The 18,945-nt window shown below is 37.4% G+C and overlaps 3 protein-coding genes across 15 annotated transcripts in view; all 3 read right to left on the bottom strand.

Annotated features, from left to right (window-relative positions):
• The window catches only part of sash1a (SAM and SH3 domain containing 1a), a 315,826-nt gene extending 302,517 nt beyond the window's left edge, over positions 1-13,309 (bottom strand). For all 7 annotated transcript variants that reach the window (XR_012395552.1, XM_068215463.2, XM_073932581.1 and 4 more), the window contains exon 1: positions 11,919-13,309. Coding sequence is in view for 6 of the 7 variants with exons in the window: in XM_068215463.2 (XP_068071564.1) it covers positions 11,919-12,422 (504 nt within the window). In the remaining variant the exon portion in view is untranslated. The remainder of the gene's footprint in view (positions 1-11,918) is intronic.
• Positions 1-18,945, bottom strand: part of LOC141379311 (uncharacterized) — a 701,133-nt gene that overhangs the window by 333,315 nt on the left and 348,873 nt on the right. The gene's annotated exons all lie outside the window — the stretch shown is intronic.
• Positions 14,815-18,945, bottom strand: part of stxbp5a (syntaxin binding protein 5a (tomosyn)) — a 178,029-nt gene continuing 173,898 nt past the window's right edge. For 6 of the 7 annotated variants that reach the window (XM_009294730.5, XM_009294728.5, XM_009294727.5 and 3 more), the window contains one exon: positions 14,815-18,352. In XM_009294730.5, the coding sequence (XP_009293005.1) occupies positions 18,311-18,352 (42 nt within the window). In that variant the 3' untranslated portion in view covers positions 14,815-18,310. 7 annotated transcript variants of the gene reach the window in all.

The raw sequence follows: 18,945 nt of genomic DNA on the forward strand, positions 1-18,945 counted from the left end.
AACCCCTCTCTGATAGTAGGAGCATCATTTAAAAAACATAAAAGACACTTTTAATGTTTCTCAAAATATTTGTCTTTATCAAAAGTTTGGTTGATTTCAGGACTTGCTTTTATAGTAAGAGTATAATATAATTAATGTGATCAAATTCAGAAATTTCAAAAAATTGCCTTGGTGATGACTTAACTGTAAAAATAAAAAGTGATCTAAAAAGGTTAAAATGTCTCAAATCAAGAAATAACATGAAAGTCCATTATTGTCCAGAATGAAAGTCCAGTTATTGAAAACAAAAATTGCTGTGAGAGCATAAAAAAGATTCAAAAAGGTAAAAAGCAAAATGGTTTAGATGAACAAAAAACGAATGGAAGATTTCCTTATTGGAAAGCACACAGCTGATGTAGGGCTTTCCAATATGAAAATATTTTAGTTAAAAAGAAGAGTTTAATTTGACAATGTGTAGAGAGACAAATGGTGTTGTTTATGTGATTGTATTTAACTGTGTGAATGTGTTGGTGTGACCATGCTCCAACCAAAGGTAACAAAAGTTACTATTGACAATTGTGATGCAAATTTGGTCCTGTTGTTTTAACAGGAAGCCCTTGAAATGTAAGATGGGGTTGTGATCGGGCTCAAAGATCCACACCTTGGTTTGTTATTAGAGCATGGTAAAAAGGACAAGTGCATTGATACTGAATCCTGCTGGAAGGAAAGCATTTTTATGTTAATGCAATTGTGAATAACACTGTAGCCAGGTGGCAAGTTTTGTGCTCCTGTTTTATGGTTCAGCTGCAGCTGTATGGAAAATAGCAGAGCGGTCCACTTATAGGAGACAATCAAATCCAACATTAACACAGTTCACTAGATATTGTTTAACAATTCTAGTAGTCTATGTATACATGTAGTAGTACAAACAACTATTGTGTGTTTATGAGGAAGGCTGCATGTTTAACACAATCACAGATTTAAAAATGCAAAAAGGATCAGTGCAGTCAGGGTGTAATATTATTAGGTTATTTCTGTTGAGCTGTTAGCCCACTAGCAAATGACGCTAATAGCTGGAGACCTTGCATAGCCATATTTGTCAACTCAGTAATAGTTTTACTTGAAGTTGAATTTTGGCTGCTTCTAGAGTGTTGTTCTGTGTCCTTAGATTGAGACTTTATACGTCTCAGGAAATAAGGCGGAGGTCTGCCTCTGTTCAGAGACCAACACTTTTGTTCAGTGTGCCCAATTTTCAAACAGGAACAACAGAATCGATCCTGTTTCTTGCAAGGTATTTTGCTAGATTGTCTAATAGCTTTAACATCTTCATGACACCCTGATGCTGCTAATTCACTATGCATTTGTCTGCATGACTCGATCTTTGTTCCCCAGTTCACAATGTCTTCAAATGTGTTTTTTGGAGGACTAGCACCAGCCATGAGCGCTTTCTGAACGTGGGGCCCTGCATGTTCAACCAGTAATCCCAAAAGAATTGGATTGTTGCGTGTAACATCATCTATGCCAGAATATTCTTCAAAAAGTTCAAACAAATTTTCTGCATATGTTTCAAACGATTCTGCATTATTCTGTTTCCGGTTGTAAATCAACTCCCATTCAGCAGGGCTTTTACCACGCAGGTCACAAAGGCAGAGTTTTAGTCTGTTCAAGATCTCACTCTCAGGCTCATTGGGGTGTATTGGCTGTATAATTGTGCCTTCAATTAAGACTTGTGGGGCCTTATAGATCAGAACATTTGGAATTGAGGTTAAAACAATTTGCCAAATGTCTTTTGGTTCGAGTTGAAATGCATATTTGTGCCTAACAACTCGCCTCCACCATGGTTGGAAGGGCCCTTTAAGAGGGAATGGTCCAATCTCTGCTTTAAACGAGTTACATTCATGTACTGTTAAAGCACGTTGAATGTTTGTCTCTGTGCCGTTTGGGTGTTTCATAACCTTTAAAGCTGAAACAGGCACCTTTTGCAGAGATATATCATCAGCTTTCTCCGATTCTGAAGTCATATGCTTGTTAGCTTTTGTGTTTCTGACAGGCATTAGTTTTTGCACAATCAATTTGTTTTTCAAATCTTCAATTATGTCCATGTATTTCTCACATCTTTTAGCCAATGCTAATTGATCTTCTAGTAGTTTGTCTAGCTGTGATTGGAGATGTTCAATTTTTTCCTGAGACTTTTGTGCTTCAGAATCTGCTGTTACCAATTGTTCAGTTTTCTCCTTTAAATTTGCAAACACCTTTTTTAGGTTATAGCGTATGCTAGAGGCATTCAGGTAATTTAAAGCCTCAATTAATTCTTTGTGTTTACATTTCTTTTGTTTGATGCCCACTGTTTTCCACCATATGGAAATGTCCTCACTAGTAGCGTCCAAATCGAGGCCTTTTCTAGTGAGTTTGTACAGTACAGGCTCAACATTTTCAGTCCATAATGTAAACAGATCATACTCATTATAAGTATTCCACTCCATATTGGAGGACATTTACTTGGATTTCACAGTGAGATGATTATCTAGATTATTCTGATACTTCCAATTCCTGTTTCACACAATTCATGCAAATGGAGACTTTCCCTACCATGCCATGAAGCAATGAAAACAGACTTACCCACTCTGTGGTTAGAAGTTCAGCTTTAATCCACTCAGAAGAGTTCTCATTCTGATGACCATCGTGTGTCCAAGAGTAAAATAATCCATTTCCAGGATAAGCAAAAAAAATGTTGATACAAAAAGTATCTTGCGATTAAAACTCGCCAAAATTATATCGCGTCGGGTTCGCCAAATTGTAAGGTCCAGCCAGTTGGTCCAATGACGGTATCCAATGGTGGATGAAGGTTCACTGCATGTTCGGTCTTTCCAGTGCACAATGTTGATTTATATTAAACTTAACTCATATCTGACTCCAATTTTAGTATGAGGTGGTTTAGAATATTAATATGTTTATCCTCGTTTTATCTGACTCCAATTATAAAACATTGAGAAGGTTATTTTGTTTCCGTTCACATTAATTTAGATTATGATTGAATATTCTCTTCGGTTCATCATTTTATGTTATTCTCGTTCATTGGGATCTCTATAACATCCTGAATCTTGTACCGGCCGAGTATACAATTTCTTAAGCACAAGCATGTCAGTCTTGGTCACTAAACAGGGGCGATTGACCGCTATCCTAAAAAGGCAGAACCCTACTTACTCAGATTAGGATATTTTTTATGCGGTCCCCATAGGTCTGCTACCTCCTAAATCAGACAGAGCTATTTAGTCATATAACGATCATTACTATAGAATTAAGCAGACCAGTCGTACTCAAACTAGTAGTAACTTTGAATAATCACTATACTATCTAAATAGTATTAAAAGTTTATCGGGTGAAGGACTATCCCCTTAGATATCCTTTTACAGCCTAAGTATACATGAATAAATGCCAATTTGTTAGTCGGAGCTCTAGAGACATCGTGTAACGTGCCGCAATGCTCCGTCTACCGTGTTCTAGTCCGCTACTAACCTGAACAGGGGCTTGTGGTGCTATGAAATTACCACAATCTACTAAAGATAATAACACGAACTCTGTTTGAATCATTCAAAACATAACAATTTATTAGTCAGGTAAATGTATTATGCCAATTCAATCAGTCAATTCATAAACGATCAATATAAAACATCAAATTATCAAAGATAAATCCAAGATGAAAAAGATGCATTCCTGACTTTGAAATATACATAACATGGGGCAGACCCCATGTTATGGGCTGATCTGGTTAGGCAGAATCGCCTTGAGCTTTTCTTAGCCCTTACCTTAAATAATCCGAGAATTCCCTCAAGGAAGGGGGTGTGAATGTATAACAAAAGGCATTCACACTTAGTGTCACACCCCTCACAGTGGTTCAAAAGATGCCTGAAGTTATATATTTATTGTTCTGATTATGTCTATTTCTGAGAGAATGAGACCATTGTACCAATCGCACTGAGACATTTCAAATGATATCAAACATGATAGTTAAAGTCAGTTTGGTTAATTCTAGAACATTCAAACATTGAAATGACCATATGTGTGAGTTGGGGGGATGAAGCAGACTCAGATGCAAATGCAGCAGGAACTGGTTTTTCCCGCATTCCTCCCTGGTGGGTTGTGAAGTCACCAGTCTCTGTTTTCAGCTCATGTTTTGAATTGTCAAAGATATCAGAATATTTGCAATATTTCAATTCTTACAAGGTGGATAGAAAAACCTTACTCAATTTGCAACTCTTTATTTCTATAAATCTCTGCCAGTATTTACATTTTCAAATGATCACTTCTATATTTTTACTAGCCACTAACAATTTATAACAAATCATGCACTACAATGTACTATGTTTCTCAATCAATTGTGTAACATAAATCAACTTTCAGATTTTACTGAAATTATCACCTGAAAATGCCTTGTTTTTCTGATAAAAAAACGTGTAGCTCTAAATGAGTCTTTGTTTACTTTTTGGGGGTTTTCACTGATCTTTCATTAGTTTGCAGACTTTTTCTACTTGTAGTGCACTGCCTGGTGGGTAGTTAGCATGCTCATGTTAGCTTGCGTGACACATTCTGAAACATCTCTCAACATTGTGCCGCTTTGCCATCACCAAAAGAAGTAAAAAAGAACACTTTTTCCTATTTACTGTGATGATGATGACATTTTTTTTCTGCCCTTTTCAAATCATTTCCTATTCAATATTCAAATCTTCCTATTCAAATAATCTAATATTAAATATTTTTAAAGCAACTCATGTAAACACCTTAATCATATTATTGTCTTTTTCAGATTAAGGTAAATAATTAGAATACCGATGTCCATGTAAATGTAGTCAATGATATGTTTAAATGTGTCAAACTAATTAAAAAATAAAATATATGTCTATGGCACAGACTGTGTACATGTCCAGTATTGTGATCAATGGCCAGTCAGGAAAAATTCCAGACAACACTCTTCCCAGTGTTTAAACCTCCATAAAACACAGAAAATCTGATAACAATATGAAAAATTGAAAAGGATGTAGAAAGTCATGACAGCAAAAATTCTACGAAAATAGTTTTACCAATCTAATCTCATGATAAACATTTTGAATTGTAAAAATCCACAAACCACCACCTCTCCACGATCCCAGCACAAAAACTACCATTAAATGTTGTCATAGCAACCGACATCCCCATACTATTTCCTCTGTCCTGCCTCGTTTTCTGTATGCTGAACAGAAACCGTTTGAAAATCAGCCATCATCATCACACTTGTCAAAAATCAAAGAAAACAGCATATGGATTTAGAATTCAATTTGCTGTAAAAGAAGAGCACAACAGCACAACAGACACACTCACTCACACAAGCCTTAATGTGACCAATAACGCTATAATAGGGATTAAAGCCGAATTAAGGTTTCCTGCGCAAAACCCGTCAAAGAGTGTCATTAATCTCAGGTAATTAGATGGCATCAGCCTCCATTTTCCTCTCTTTGCTGGAATGTGTTTATGTAAATGTCACCATGGCAACATATAGGGAAGTCTCAAAGAATTCCAAAACAGGTGGGAAGAATGTTCAGCCATAAAAGAGAGAAAAATGAGAACTCGATCTTTGATCTCACTGCACTCTCGCATAGTAAACATCACATAAACGGTGAATAAATTTAAACTAATTGCTTTAACAAACAATAAACCATCCATGCATTTATTTTTAAAATGCTTCTTTTAGTTCATTGTACTTATGTACATGCTTTTCATTATTTTCCTCCTCCTGCCTGTCTAGGGTTGCCTGCATTAATTATTAACTTACCAGAATGTGCAGCAACAATAAAATCTCCCAGTTGGATCATTCTTTGACATATACGCCTAGAGATTGGCTGTTAACACATGACATGAGTGTGTTTGTGGCATATGGTGAAATTCGACAGTCATCTTACATGCAGCTGTTGTAAACAGTACATATGTCCTATGAGATATACAGTATGGTGGGTTATTTTAGCTCACTGACAGAATTGCTCTGCCACATGCTAATTGCAGAGTCATCATAAACATCCAGACAATAAACATAATGGGAATTTGTCAAGGCCAATTTTACTAAAACTAAAACAACTGAGCTTTTAAGCAAAACATTGCAAATTAAGAAATAAAAGCGCGCATACACACAAACGCATGCACACAACACAAATCAGCAGCTTATGGAACCAGTGAAACAAATAATGCATACAGCCATACAAAAATCTCTCATAGAAAAGCTAATTTGGTGGCTATGAATATTTTGATGTTTTCAAATCATGCAACTTAATTTGCATGTATCGCCTTTCATCTTGAGAAACAGCACCGATTTCATTCATTCACTCATTCTGTGACGCATGCACCAATTTCAGTTAATGTTAATATGTTAAAAAATAAATAAATAATAAATATTTTCTAAATAATAAGTTATTTAGCTGTTTTCCACAACTCATTCACATATTACAATTCATTTTTGTACACCATATCAAGACATTGCAGCACTATTCTTCCTTCTCCCCAGATTACAGACAGTACAGTGTTCAACTGTGAGTGTTTTAGCATTTTGCCAGTATTTCTGTTAATTTATTCTTGTAGTGTATTACTGTCCACATAAAATCCATAGCAGTAATAAAACAATTAAGTTCCCAATCATGGCTGATTTATGAGAAACTGACTGAAGTTCCTTAAAGAAAAGTGAAATGTTTGTGGGTTGGGGGGGGGGGTGTGTTTTAAATAATTAGAATAAAAAAGAGCCTGTCTAATAGACCTGAAGCCTGTGGGACTGTGGAGGATTTAAAGGCAGTCTAATTCAGATTTTTTTAATAAATCTGAATTCAGATTTATGATTTCCATTGACAGAAAATGGTAATGTCAACAATTGTAAAATCTCAATACTACGATTATATAATGTAATCAAAAAATGAGTTGCAATATGCAAGTGCTCCAATTGCTTTTTTTTATACATCTCTCTATGCACCATATTGAAATATAGCTCAAAAGCATTGCATCAAAGACACTGGCATTAGTTCCTTTCCTACCTAGAAAATACGCTGTATTTTTATTCCTTGCTGACAGGTCAAAAATGCACATACTCTAGATAGTAGAAGGTTTCTCAAATCCACGTCAGTGCAAAATTGACAAAACTCATAGTAGGCCATAGTGGCAACAAAGGGTCAGGAGCCCTCATGCACACCATTCTGAAATTAACATTTGCATTTTCACTTGACAGGCAATGTTCTGCTTTGAATTTCCAATGAACACATTTACTTTGCATAAAAAAGAGCACCTTTGACATCCTAATCTTCTACAATAATATGAATGAATGAATGAATGAATGAATGAATGAGTGAGTGAGTGAGTGAGTGAGTGAGTGAGTGAGTGAGTGAGTGAGTGAGTGAGTGAGTGAGTGAGTGAGTGAGTGAGTGAGTGAGTGAGTGAGATAGTTTTAAGTTTAAAACTAATCTACTGCAAAGTATATGTTGCCTGGGAATGTGACTGCATCTAAAATGAAGTTGGCTTAGTTCAAAGGGGCACGATGCTTCTGCAGAAAACACACAGAAACAGGGAGGGTCTCTAAATGACAGGCTTCTTGTAGATATATTTTTTGAGTTGTGGATAGGAAATAATTTTTCACAAGGACATTGAAATTAGGAGTTACTGTGATTGTGGTTTTTACCTTTGAAGCGTAAAAAAAAAAAAAGTGAACCCTTATATTATCTCCATGCAGAGAGCTCAGTTTGGCCATGTAGGATTACATGTGCTGTCAGCATGGGCATGATGCTAGATACAGAACATAACCTATTTTTTTAAAAAAACAGAATAGTGAAATACTTGGGCAGTATTGTGTGTTTGTGTCTGTGTGTATTAACAGATCTACCATGTCAGTAAAACCGATAAGACATAAATAAATAAATAAACCTCTAGTGTAGTGGAAAATATTATGGGTATTTATTGCTTCCTTAAGGTCATTTGTGGCATCATGAAAAGGATTATGGTCTGGCGTGAGAGGGGACAACATTCCAAAGCACTCCAAAGGATCTATTAAGAGCAACTCCCAGAGAGCTTTCATGGGTTAGCTATAAACAAAACAACCACTATAAGCCATTAAACTACTGTAATCTATTTGTGGACAAACAGTTCAGTGAGAGGTGAGGAAAGCTAATGTGGGTTTTAAATTGGAATAACTAATAGAAGCAGCACGTAATTATACAAGGTTAGTCTAATAAAATAAATAAGTGTTTGTACATCTGCAGCAGACTACTTCGTTTATTCAACAGACCACAGAAGATTTCTCCTCAAGGACAAGTAAATCATTTCCACCGCAGCATTTAGACCGCAACAAGAGTTTCTCAAAATCCACTTCACAATGGCCATACTATACAATGGCTAGGAACTCATGAGACTAATATTAACCAAGAATACCATCAGCTAATACTTTCACCCATGCCTTGGTGAAATACAATCTTGAGAGCTACACAAATACATCATTACACATTTTTTTTTTGCCTATACCGAAACCTCACAGGAGCAGCTTTGACATAAAATGTCAGCACTACATGCCTCTCATCTCTCAATCGCACGGGAACAGAAAACATTACAATTACTTCCCCAATTTAACACTGTTGCCTCATAAATCAACAACGATTTGAAAGCTCCACACAACTGTGCAGTTCATTTTGTCCAAGCATATGTTCAATGAGTGCCTGAGGGACCATATGCTGTCAGCTTATTGTTTCAAAGTAAACAGACACATACAAGGAACTTTCTGAAACAGACTGACTCTAATGAGCCTTTAAACTCTTTTGTTGACTTTTGCTACAACTGTTAAGATTCAATGAACCCAAACGAGTACAGCAAGCAACATCTCCGGAGTGAAAGACCATCATTAAATAAATTATTTCAAGGCATAGTGTCCTCAAAAGCGAAAATCCTGTCATTGTTTACACCCCCTTTACTTGCTCCAAACATGTTTGAGGTACTTTTTTCTGTTGAACACAACACATTGCATTTTGAAGAGTATTGAAAATCTGTAATAATTGACATCCATAAAAAAAACATGTTTAAACTCGACTCCCATATGATTCATTCAGTGATTCACTTGCTCCCAAAGCCCTCCTTAGCATGAAGCTAATTTGCGAGAAATGCCTACCACAGCTATGAAGTAGCAAAGAGTATGTGAGAGCCCAATGCAGGAATGCAATAAAGCAATGCAGATAAACACCAGCATATTACTCTACTCTTAAACCTTACCCCAAGTAATAACAATGACACATTCAATATTAATCCACACAGTGGCAAATGTTGAACTATTTTGAAAATTGACCATGCCGTGCATGTAGGGAACAGCAGAGGATCACGAGATCAGAAATACGTTTAAATCAGTAAAGGAAAAAGCATGCATCATATTTTTAATGTGGTTTTGGACAACATATGTGAACAGCCCCATAAAGGGTTAACCTGAGAGATACAGTACAGGCACTGATCTATAATAGATAAGTGATTACAAGCCATGCGGGGCAATTACAACTTATAACACAATTACACTTTGCAAACTATACAAAATGAGGCAACAATTTTAATTACTCTTACATGTTATGATCCAGAGGAAAGAGAAACTGGTTTAATCAAAATATAGCATCCAAGTTTGCAAAAGAACTCTCTTTAAAGGTTTAGCTGCATTTGTGCAATGACGAAACTGCAATTATTTTATGATGACAACATTACACTCTGTTCTAAACTGTTTACATCTCCAGACTCTTAAATGTACATTTCTATACTATCCTATTCTAATGCCTATTACTTTTCGTATAATGACTATAACCCATTTAAATTCATTCATTCATTTTCTTTTCGGCTTAGTCCCTTTGTTAATCTGGTGTCGCCACAGCGGAATGAACTGCCAACTTATTCAGCATATGTTTTACGCAGTGGATGCCCTTACAGCTGCAACCCATCACTGGTAAACATCCATACACACTCATTCACACATACACTGTGGACAATTTACCTTATCCAATTCACCTGTACCGCATGTCTTTGGACTTGTGGGGGAAACCAGAGCACCCGGAGGAAACCTACGTCAACTGGGGGAGAACATGCAAACTCCACACAGAAATGCCGACTGACCCACCTGAGACTCAAAACAGTGACGTTCTTGCTGTGAGTCGCCCGTGCAACCCACTGCGCCACCTGCAGCCCCTAACTACATTATATTTATTTATTTTATTTTATTATTTTGAGGATTAATTTCGTTATTGTTTCTGTACTTTTTGACTTTTCATCAACTAAATTATCAAAAAAGTCTGTTTTATTCAGTTAAAGCAGGTGCTGCAAATCACATTCATATTTTATTATATATTTTTATTATACACATTCTATTTTAACTGCAAAAAAACTAAATAGTTTAAAGAACAAACATAACTAGTTTTTAAACTCACAAATGTTTTTTTTACATGAATTGAATGCACCGGGCATCATGGTGGCGTAGTGCGTAGCACATTCACCTCACAGCAAGAAAGTCGCTGGTTCCAGTCCTGGCTGAGTCAGCTGGCATTTCTCTGTGGAGTTTGCATGTTCTTCCTGTGTTAGTGTTGGTTTCTTCCCGGTGCTCCAGTTTCCCCCACAGTCCAAACACATGTTCTGTAGGCCAACTGAATAAGCTAAATTAGCCGTAGTGTATGTGTGTGAATGCAAGAGTGGGTGGGTGTTTCGCAGTGTTGGGTTGTGGCTGGAAGGGCATCCACTGCAAAAAACATATGCTGGATAAGTACATTACGCAGTGGCGACCCCTGATTAATAAAGGGACTAAGCTAAAAGGAATATGAATGAATGAATGAATGAATGAATAAATGAATGAACCATGTAAGAATCTGCTGAAGTCAGGCGGTACAATGGTCATATTCTACAAGTCTCAGAAAATACCCACAATCCAGCATGAGTTCACTTTATTATGAAGTTATGGTCAGAAACCAATTTAAAAAATAATCAAAAGGTGGCAAGATAGCTCAGTGGTTAGAATGGCTGGTCCCTGGTTTTAGTCCTATTTTTGTGGAGTTTGCATGTTCTCCCCATGTTTACATGGGTTTACTACTCATGCTTAGGCTTCCCTCACCGTCCAAAGACATGTGGTGTATGTGAATTTGATAGTAAATAAGTAAATTAATATATAATGTGTGTGTGTGTGTGTGTGTGTGTGTGTGTGTGTGTGTGTGTGTGTGTGTGTGTGTGTGTGTGTGTGTGTGTGTGTGTGAATGGGAGAGTGTGCGGGTGTTCTTTATGGTTTACTTTTTCATTTTACAAACCAGCTGAGGGAACTACAGATTTTTTTTCATAGAGTAAATTATGTGGTTCAAACTTTGGTGTACAACTAAATCCCAGTCCTACCTCAAGCAAAGCCCCTTCATTAAATCCCTATAATAAATATTAATAATGAACACTTGATTTGCAATTTTGTAACTGTTACAAAATTAACACATACTACCCAAACATTCTGTTTCTCTCACATTTTTATCAACCTTCAACTACCAGACACAGTCCTCAAGCAGTAAGTGGAGAATGGAGATGGTTCAGGCATTATCTTATGCTGAATGGCAGGTATATGCTGTGTGATGCCATTTCCTGCACAGGCCAATCAATGCTATCTGACCTACTGATCCCGGAGAGCCATCAGAAAAGAAGGGTGGGTCTAAAACTCGGTCAGTAAGCTGTTGTTTACATTTTGAAAACCAGTTTGGGGCAATGTTCCAGTCATCAAACATCCCATATTCCATGTATCCGAGCCATATAGCCTCTATTGCTGATCACATGGATAAAAACTCGCATGAAGTTATATATCTCTTGTGTTTTTCTCGAATTGAGGCTATTTAAAATTGTCATTTAAAACTGAACGATATGCCACGTGGTTTATTTAAAAAGTAAACAGAGCAACTCACCTTATTAGAGTATGGCTGCCTGGCAAGGTTTATCCCGTCCCTAATGAGCTTATCCCTGATCATGATCTTCAGCTTCAGTTTGGGGTAGATTTCCAGCTCCTTGCGGTTCCCCAGGGTCAGATTCCTGGACGCCCCCATGTACCCCACGCCGCGTGCGGCTCTATCACTGCTCTGCTCTGTCCATGACCTGGAGCCCCGCAGCCTTGACTCATATTGCTCTGCCATGCGACTCGTGTATACAGGTGAGACCGGGGGCATCGGCTCTAGGGTGAAATAAAGCCCGGTAGCCGTCTCTCTATCGTCATCTTTTAACCTTTGCACCGCATCATGAATCCGCTGGCGGTGGTGCGGAATGAAAACCCCGATGGCATCCAGGTCAGGGTCTCCGATTTGTTTGCAAACTTCCAAGTCGTCGTATCCGTTATCCACAAACGCCTCGACATATTGGCAAAGTTGAAGGGTTTTTAGCCATTCGTAGACGATGTTGGGTCCATTAGTCATCATTTTGAACGGCGTTTAAAAGGAAAGGTGCGTTTACCTTTGTGAGCAGGTGACTGAAAGCGCGTGCGCCCGCGGTTCAAGTAAACATTCCAGTCAATTTGTCATCTTCATGCAGTATTTCTCTCCTCTTTCTGATAGCAGAGGGTGTTTGAAAAATATCCACGAGGCCATAAGTGTTAAACACACCGTGTTGGGCTCTTCAGCGTTTATTAATGCTGACAATGTCGAGACCCTTCAACTTGGCATCGCCATGTACTCCACAATACCGCCCCTCTACGCCGCGTTTAAAGAGCCATTCACCGGTGACAATTAACGTTAGCGTCAAAAGTGCCTAACGTTACAATAAACACCATCCACGAAGACTACATCTTCCTCCCGTTTATTTCAAGTGTTTGCACAGCAATGTCCAAAAATAAATGTGATTTTTACGCACCGCGTGTATTTCCAGTGGTCTTTTTCTCCAGCGTTTTCATGGAAGCGTCCTTCCCTTGTGTCTGTCAGTACGGCTTAAAGCCAACTCTTTTCCCTGCAGAAGACAAATAAAACCGCGTTAGGAGACGAGCACATGTGGTTTCGGACTTCTTGCCACTGTTTGCCGAGCAGCGTAATCGAGCTGGCGAAGCCAAATATCGGTTTTCCTCAGTGAGGCGACGGTTGGCGAGCAGACGCGTTTGAATCTGGGCACGCGCTGTCAGAACTGTCAGTTTCTCAGAGTTAGAGGTAAATTAAAACCTGGCATCGCGTTTCGTAAAAAAAATAAGAGGAAGGATTTATTTCCGTATAGTATTAATCCATCAAGCCAGAACTTTGTGACTTTTATTTTTGTCAGTACCGCGGGAGGTAAAGGTGCGCGAGCGGCGGTGTGGAGGTAACGGCAGGCTGCGGTCTGTGAGCGGGTTGCGCAGGAGCGCGTGTCTCCTCTCTGCTGCTCTACTATTGGAAGTGCATTTCAGTCAGAAGCGCCGCAGCCAGTCTTATGATGCCCCCTGCCTTTAAAACGCAAAAAACAGTTCTTTGTGCTATAACTGATGGATACTACGGAGAAAGCTTTTGCATGATGAAAAAATAGTGAGGCTATACAGTAAATTACTGTTCCGTACATTCAGTAGTACTGTACATCATAGTTGACCAAAGACTTTAGCTTTAGTTTCCCCTAATATCTTACATATTTATTTTGTTTGATCAGTGGATTGTACATTATTTTCTTTTGTTTGTATCCTCATTGAAACACACAAACAGATACACAGTGTACTTTGAAAAAAAAAACATAAAAATGGTTTAACTAAAAAGTTAATAAGTAAATAAATAAAATTGACTAAATTACTAAAAAACATTCATTACTAATACTGTAAACACGGATTTATTTTCTATTTATAGTACTGTTGTTATTGTGTGCTCCTTCAACTGGGATTTTTATGTTCAATAGGATGATTGTTGTTTTTTAAATTGCTTTTTTTTTACAGCCTTCATTTACTGGTTTTCCTAGTACTGGGTTGCAGCTGAAAGGGAATGCGCTGTGTAAAACATATGCTGGATGGGTTAACTGTACATTACGCTGTGGCAACCCCTGATGAATAAAGAGACTAGGCTGAAGGAAAATGAATGAATGTATCATTTACAGAACAGGTTAACTATATTATAGCATTTCTTCATAGAAGCTTCTCAAACATTTCTCCTTGTCTTACTACTCCTCCTTGTGGGCTTTCATAGTATAACATCCTTCCACTCATTAATTTTCCTTCGGCTTAGTCCCTTTATTCATAAGGGTCAGGCACAGTGGAATGAACCACCAGCTTATCCAGTATATGTTTTAAACAGTGAATGCCCTTCCAGCTGCAACCCAGTACTAGGAAAAATCCATTCACTCACATACTGTACACTACAGCCAATTTAGTTTATTCAGTTCACCTGTACATGTCTTTTGACTGTGGGGGAAACCAGAGCACACCCACGGAGAGAACATGCAAACTCCACACAGAAATGTCAACTGGCCCAGCCGGGACTCGAACCAGCGACCTTCATGCTGTGAGGCGACAATGCTAACCACTGAGCCACCGTGTCGCCCTCACATCCTTTCTTATCTTCTCAATTACTTTCACGTACAAAATCAATAGTGTATGATAATTCAAGAATGACATAAATAGGATAGACATGTTTCTCGGTTGATTCTTCTAATAGTAGTAGACTAACTGCATCTTTATTAATTACTACAAAAGTCTTAATCATTTTAAAAATCATTTAATTTGCCTGACATATGGGCAAGCTTTTATCGCATATATTCAGAATCCAGTTGACATACATGTAATGTGAGCATATATTTTAAAGGAAAATCCCAATGCTGTACTGATCAAGAACCAGCTTTTAAGAATTGAAATAATGAGCCAGACGACACAGGTAAGATTTTATCATTTTATTTTCCATTGCACAGTAATTTCTATCTACAGAAATTCTAAATCATTTGTGGCAGCAGATAGTCATAAACATCCATGTGAAATTTGCATAAAACTGTACAAGAAATTGGCTACAATGAGAAAATACTGCAACCCACTGATAACTGTTATATTCAGGACAAAAAGAAAAAAAAAATGAACGAGGCTCTTCTGCATGTTGAAAGTGTAATATTTCAGGTAAGAATGTTCTGTCTGAGACAAATAAAACTATTTACTTAGAAGTCAACATGAAACATTACAAAATAAACATAACAAATTAGTCAAGAAAGCAACAGGAACCGTTTTCTTTTTAGTCATGAAGGGCAAACAACCAGTATCACATCAAGAGTGAGTCTGAAACCTCAATGAAAGAGACATGAATGAACAGAAGGTGTGATCAGTAAATTCTGCTGGAGTTTGAACACTTATTACTGACATTTACAGCATTACAGTTAAACACGGCTGATTGGATACTTTGTTTATCGATTGACACTGACAAAATAGCAACCTAGGACATCAAACCTTTCCTGGAATTATCTCATGAAAACCACGAACTGATCCTTTTTGGTTTGGAGTTGTAAATATCAACCATGTTGGGGCTTAAAATGTATTGTTTACGCTCAAACAAATACAGCTTTTTCTTTTTTTTACAGTAAATAACGAACCATACTGGTCCCCTGAAGGCCTTCATGATGTTTGACGCACTCACACATACATCTGGTATCTCAAGGAAACTCTCACAGATCACATTTAATGCAAAATAAATAAATAAATAAATCACCCTGTTGCGTGACACACGACAGAACACAAAGATATGAAGACAGAGCGCAATGAGCTCAAAATACGTCCTCCTCAAAGCATATATAAAAATAATCTATAATAATAATAATAATAATCGATGATTAAAAATATGACAAGGATATCTATTCAGGGAAATACAGTACTGCAGAGAAAAATACACATCGTACAAATATAATTTAATTAGTTAATCAGGAGAGATGACATACGAGCGAGATATTCAAAAAACAAACCCGGTCTTCAGAAACACTATAACACCATGGCATGAAAACACATCTACAGAGAATATAGAGTCCAACACAGAGAAACATTTAGAGTCTGAGAGAGATTGGCTTAGTTTGTTTTGTAATTCTTTTTTCCCCCTTTTTTTTCTTCGTTGTTTGAAGTACGGCATACGAAACACACGAAAGGCAGACTAGCACACGGCCAAAAACATCAGAGAAGTCCTCAACACTGTTACTGATGGAAAATGCAGTGGTGCTTCAGACACAAACGGCTGTCGAACACTGTCGATGGAAAACACAACTCAATGAAAGAAAATCTTTGGCGTTCGAAAAAGATATGGCAACTGTCTTGGGGTCAGTATGGCCACGCGTACACACGATTTATGCTCCCAGATTGTCAAACTACTTCATTCACAGAATGGCAAAAAACTTTGGGCAGAGAGGCAAGTAAGAATCGCTATCTTAACAACAATGGATCACATGATCAATGCAACATATATAGCAGCATTTCTTGCAAACCACAAATAATATACATATAAGTAATGGCACTAAAAATGTGGTTTCAAGGGAGAAATGGGATTTTTACCTTCATATTTAGTGTTACTTCTTGTTAGTTTTCTGGATTTGGGTGTACAGCGAACTCTCGTTGTAGGTGTTTTCACAGATGACGATGATTTTGAAGTATGTTTCGTTACACATGAAGCACCAGTGTGAAACCAGTACCGTCGCATACATGTTTTCCTGACATTCAGAACTACAATTAATATCGTTCCCAAGTCAGCCAAGACGCCCTATTTCAAGCTTATATTCAATTCTCAAGTCACAGAAGATGGAAAACTAATCCACGAATAGAGTCGTTTCCAACAGTACAGTAAGTGCTTTTTTATTTAACAAAAGTAAATGTTGACCAAAATATTACTATAGTACAATCTCTACATGTTCAACTAAAGCGTCTATGTGTGTTAGCTGGTCTATCGGACAAAACTTAACACTAATTTTCAGTCACAACAAATGTTCTAGCTGTTGAGGTCTATATGGCTGTCTACCCCAAAAGAATAAATATGATGGCTGACTTTAAATCTTAAATTTGCCTTCTTGCTTTCACGACTCGATCTTCTGTGCAGAGTTTCATAGAAAAATTAAATATAATGTATTACATGAAAATACCATCATTACATCACTCACAGTTGGTCTATAATTAGTTATTTCATTATTCATTCATCACATAGATCCTTCATTTCATCAACTTATCATAAACCCTATAGATGGTACTTTAATGTAAAGCATTATTGTAGTGATATTCCAATGCAATCTCAGGGCAATTCGTAACGTGTTGATTTAGTGGCTAATTCGTATGAATTTGTATGATCTAATTTGTACAGTTTAGTACCATTTGCTCATCCCCCAATGACGGTTGGGTTTAGAGAGAAGGTTGGGTGCCACACCTCCTTTTTAAAATCGTTCATTTCCGTACGACTGAACTCATACGAATTTGTACGAATTAGCCACTAATCTGACAAACGTAAAATACTTACGTTTTCTCGTGAGATCAGGCTGGATATTCACAATAGTTCAGTAAAAATATCACCCCAAAAGGCTTTTATATATCATTAGACATTTACAATTGATTTTTTTTGTACAGATTTCTTTTTTCCCTAAATAAATAAATAAATACATAAATAAATAGAAAACAATACAAAATAGATAAATAAATATTAAAATGGCAATTAAACCAAAAGGGGTAATTTGGGAAATTTACAAAAAAATACTGAGAACGGAGACATTGTGACTCCTCCACATTATGACATCATTTCCTGTGAATGGAGCTCTTCCCATGCTTAATCTTGTGTCTTTGTATTTCAGTTATCCTTGTGACAGTCAATAGCGAATATGGCATTTTTACAGACTTTGATGGAGCTTTATATAGAATTATGTATATGTATATATATATATATATACTCTTTTTTTATTTTTATGATGTTTATTGTTTAGTTAATGTATTTATTTTTTTTTTGTTGTTGTTGTTGAGTCTGTCTGTCTTTTTTTGACTACTTGCTGCTCTCCATTGCAGGAGGCAGGATGTGATTGCAAAAAAAACAACAGCACAAAAAACAATTCAAAGACTGAGAGAAGAAATGGAATTCTGGGGCCTGCAAAAGCCCAGCCGCCACGAGAGAAGACTGGCGATATTAAACGAACAAACGAAAACGAAGAGTGCATGGGCGCCATCATGGTATGGTATTCCTCAGATTGGGGTCGCTCTCAGTCTATGTCTCAGTTCTGTAAGCAGACTGTATTTAATATTGTGCTAGGAAAGAGCGAGGGATCCCACTGGTCCAGCAGAGGAGAGATAAAGATGGGAGTGGGAGAAGGATTACGGATGAACAAGGCTGTGTAGGAGAACTCCTGAGTCCCTTTGGGCTCTGCTGTTTTGCCGAGATCAGAACTGGTACCATTTCTTATCCTTACACTTTAGCATCATCTGTAGCACAGAGGAAAGACAATAGAAGGAAGATTAGAGTTAGAGACGCCATAATGCTGTTCCCCTGGAAAAAAATCCACAAAAACATTCAAGAGTCCCGATAATGCTATTTTAGATGTTTACATGAACTGTATAAGGTACAGCACTTGACATGAACTAAATGCCCATTCAAGAGTTCACACTTAGCTGATGATTGACAATAAAGCTTGTATAGCATGCTGTCCTGGGAGATAGCCCTAAGCTTATGAGATCCTCAAGCCCTGGGCTCCCTCCCGTTTGCAGGGCGAGTGGGGATTTTGAGTTCAGGTAGATCTGGATGAACTCCCCCAACTTATTTCTGGTTAATGACAGATATAGGATAGCTAAGGAGAGTATTCTTCAAGACAAAGATACTAAGATAAGAAAACTGGTTATTTATAGTGAGTTAGGGGAATCATCTGATTGGTGAAACAATCGTGAGCTGATGCAGGACCAGCTGTGATCAATCATAAGCACATGACCCGATGAAATTAGTTTATAAAAAAACTTCACTTTCCATATTTGAATTCCTGCTCCCGAGGCTTGCCTAGCACTTGTAGACACAGTGACCATGT

Source organism: Danio rerio, chromosome 20 (genome assembly GCF_049306965.1).
Source record: "Danio rerio strain Tuebingen ecotype United States chromosome 20, GRCz12tu, whole genome shotgun sequence".
Classification (NCBI taxonomy): domain Eukaryota; kingdom Metazoa; phylum Chordata; class Actinopteri; order Cypriniformes; family Danionidae; genus Danio; species Danio rerio.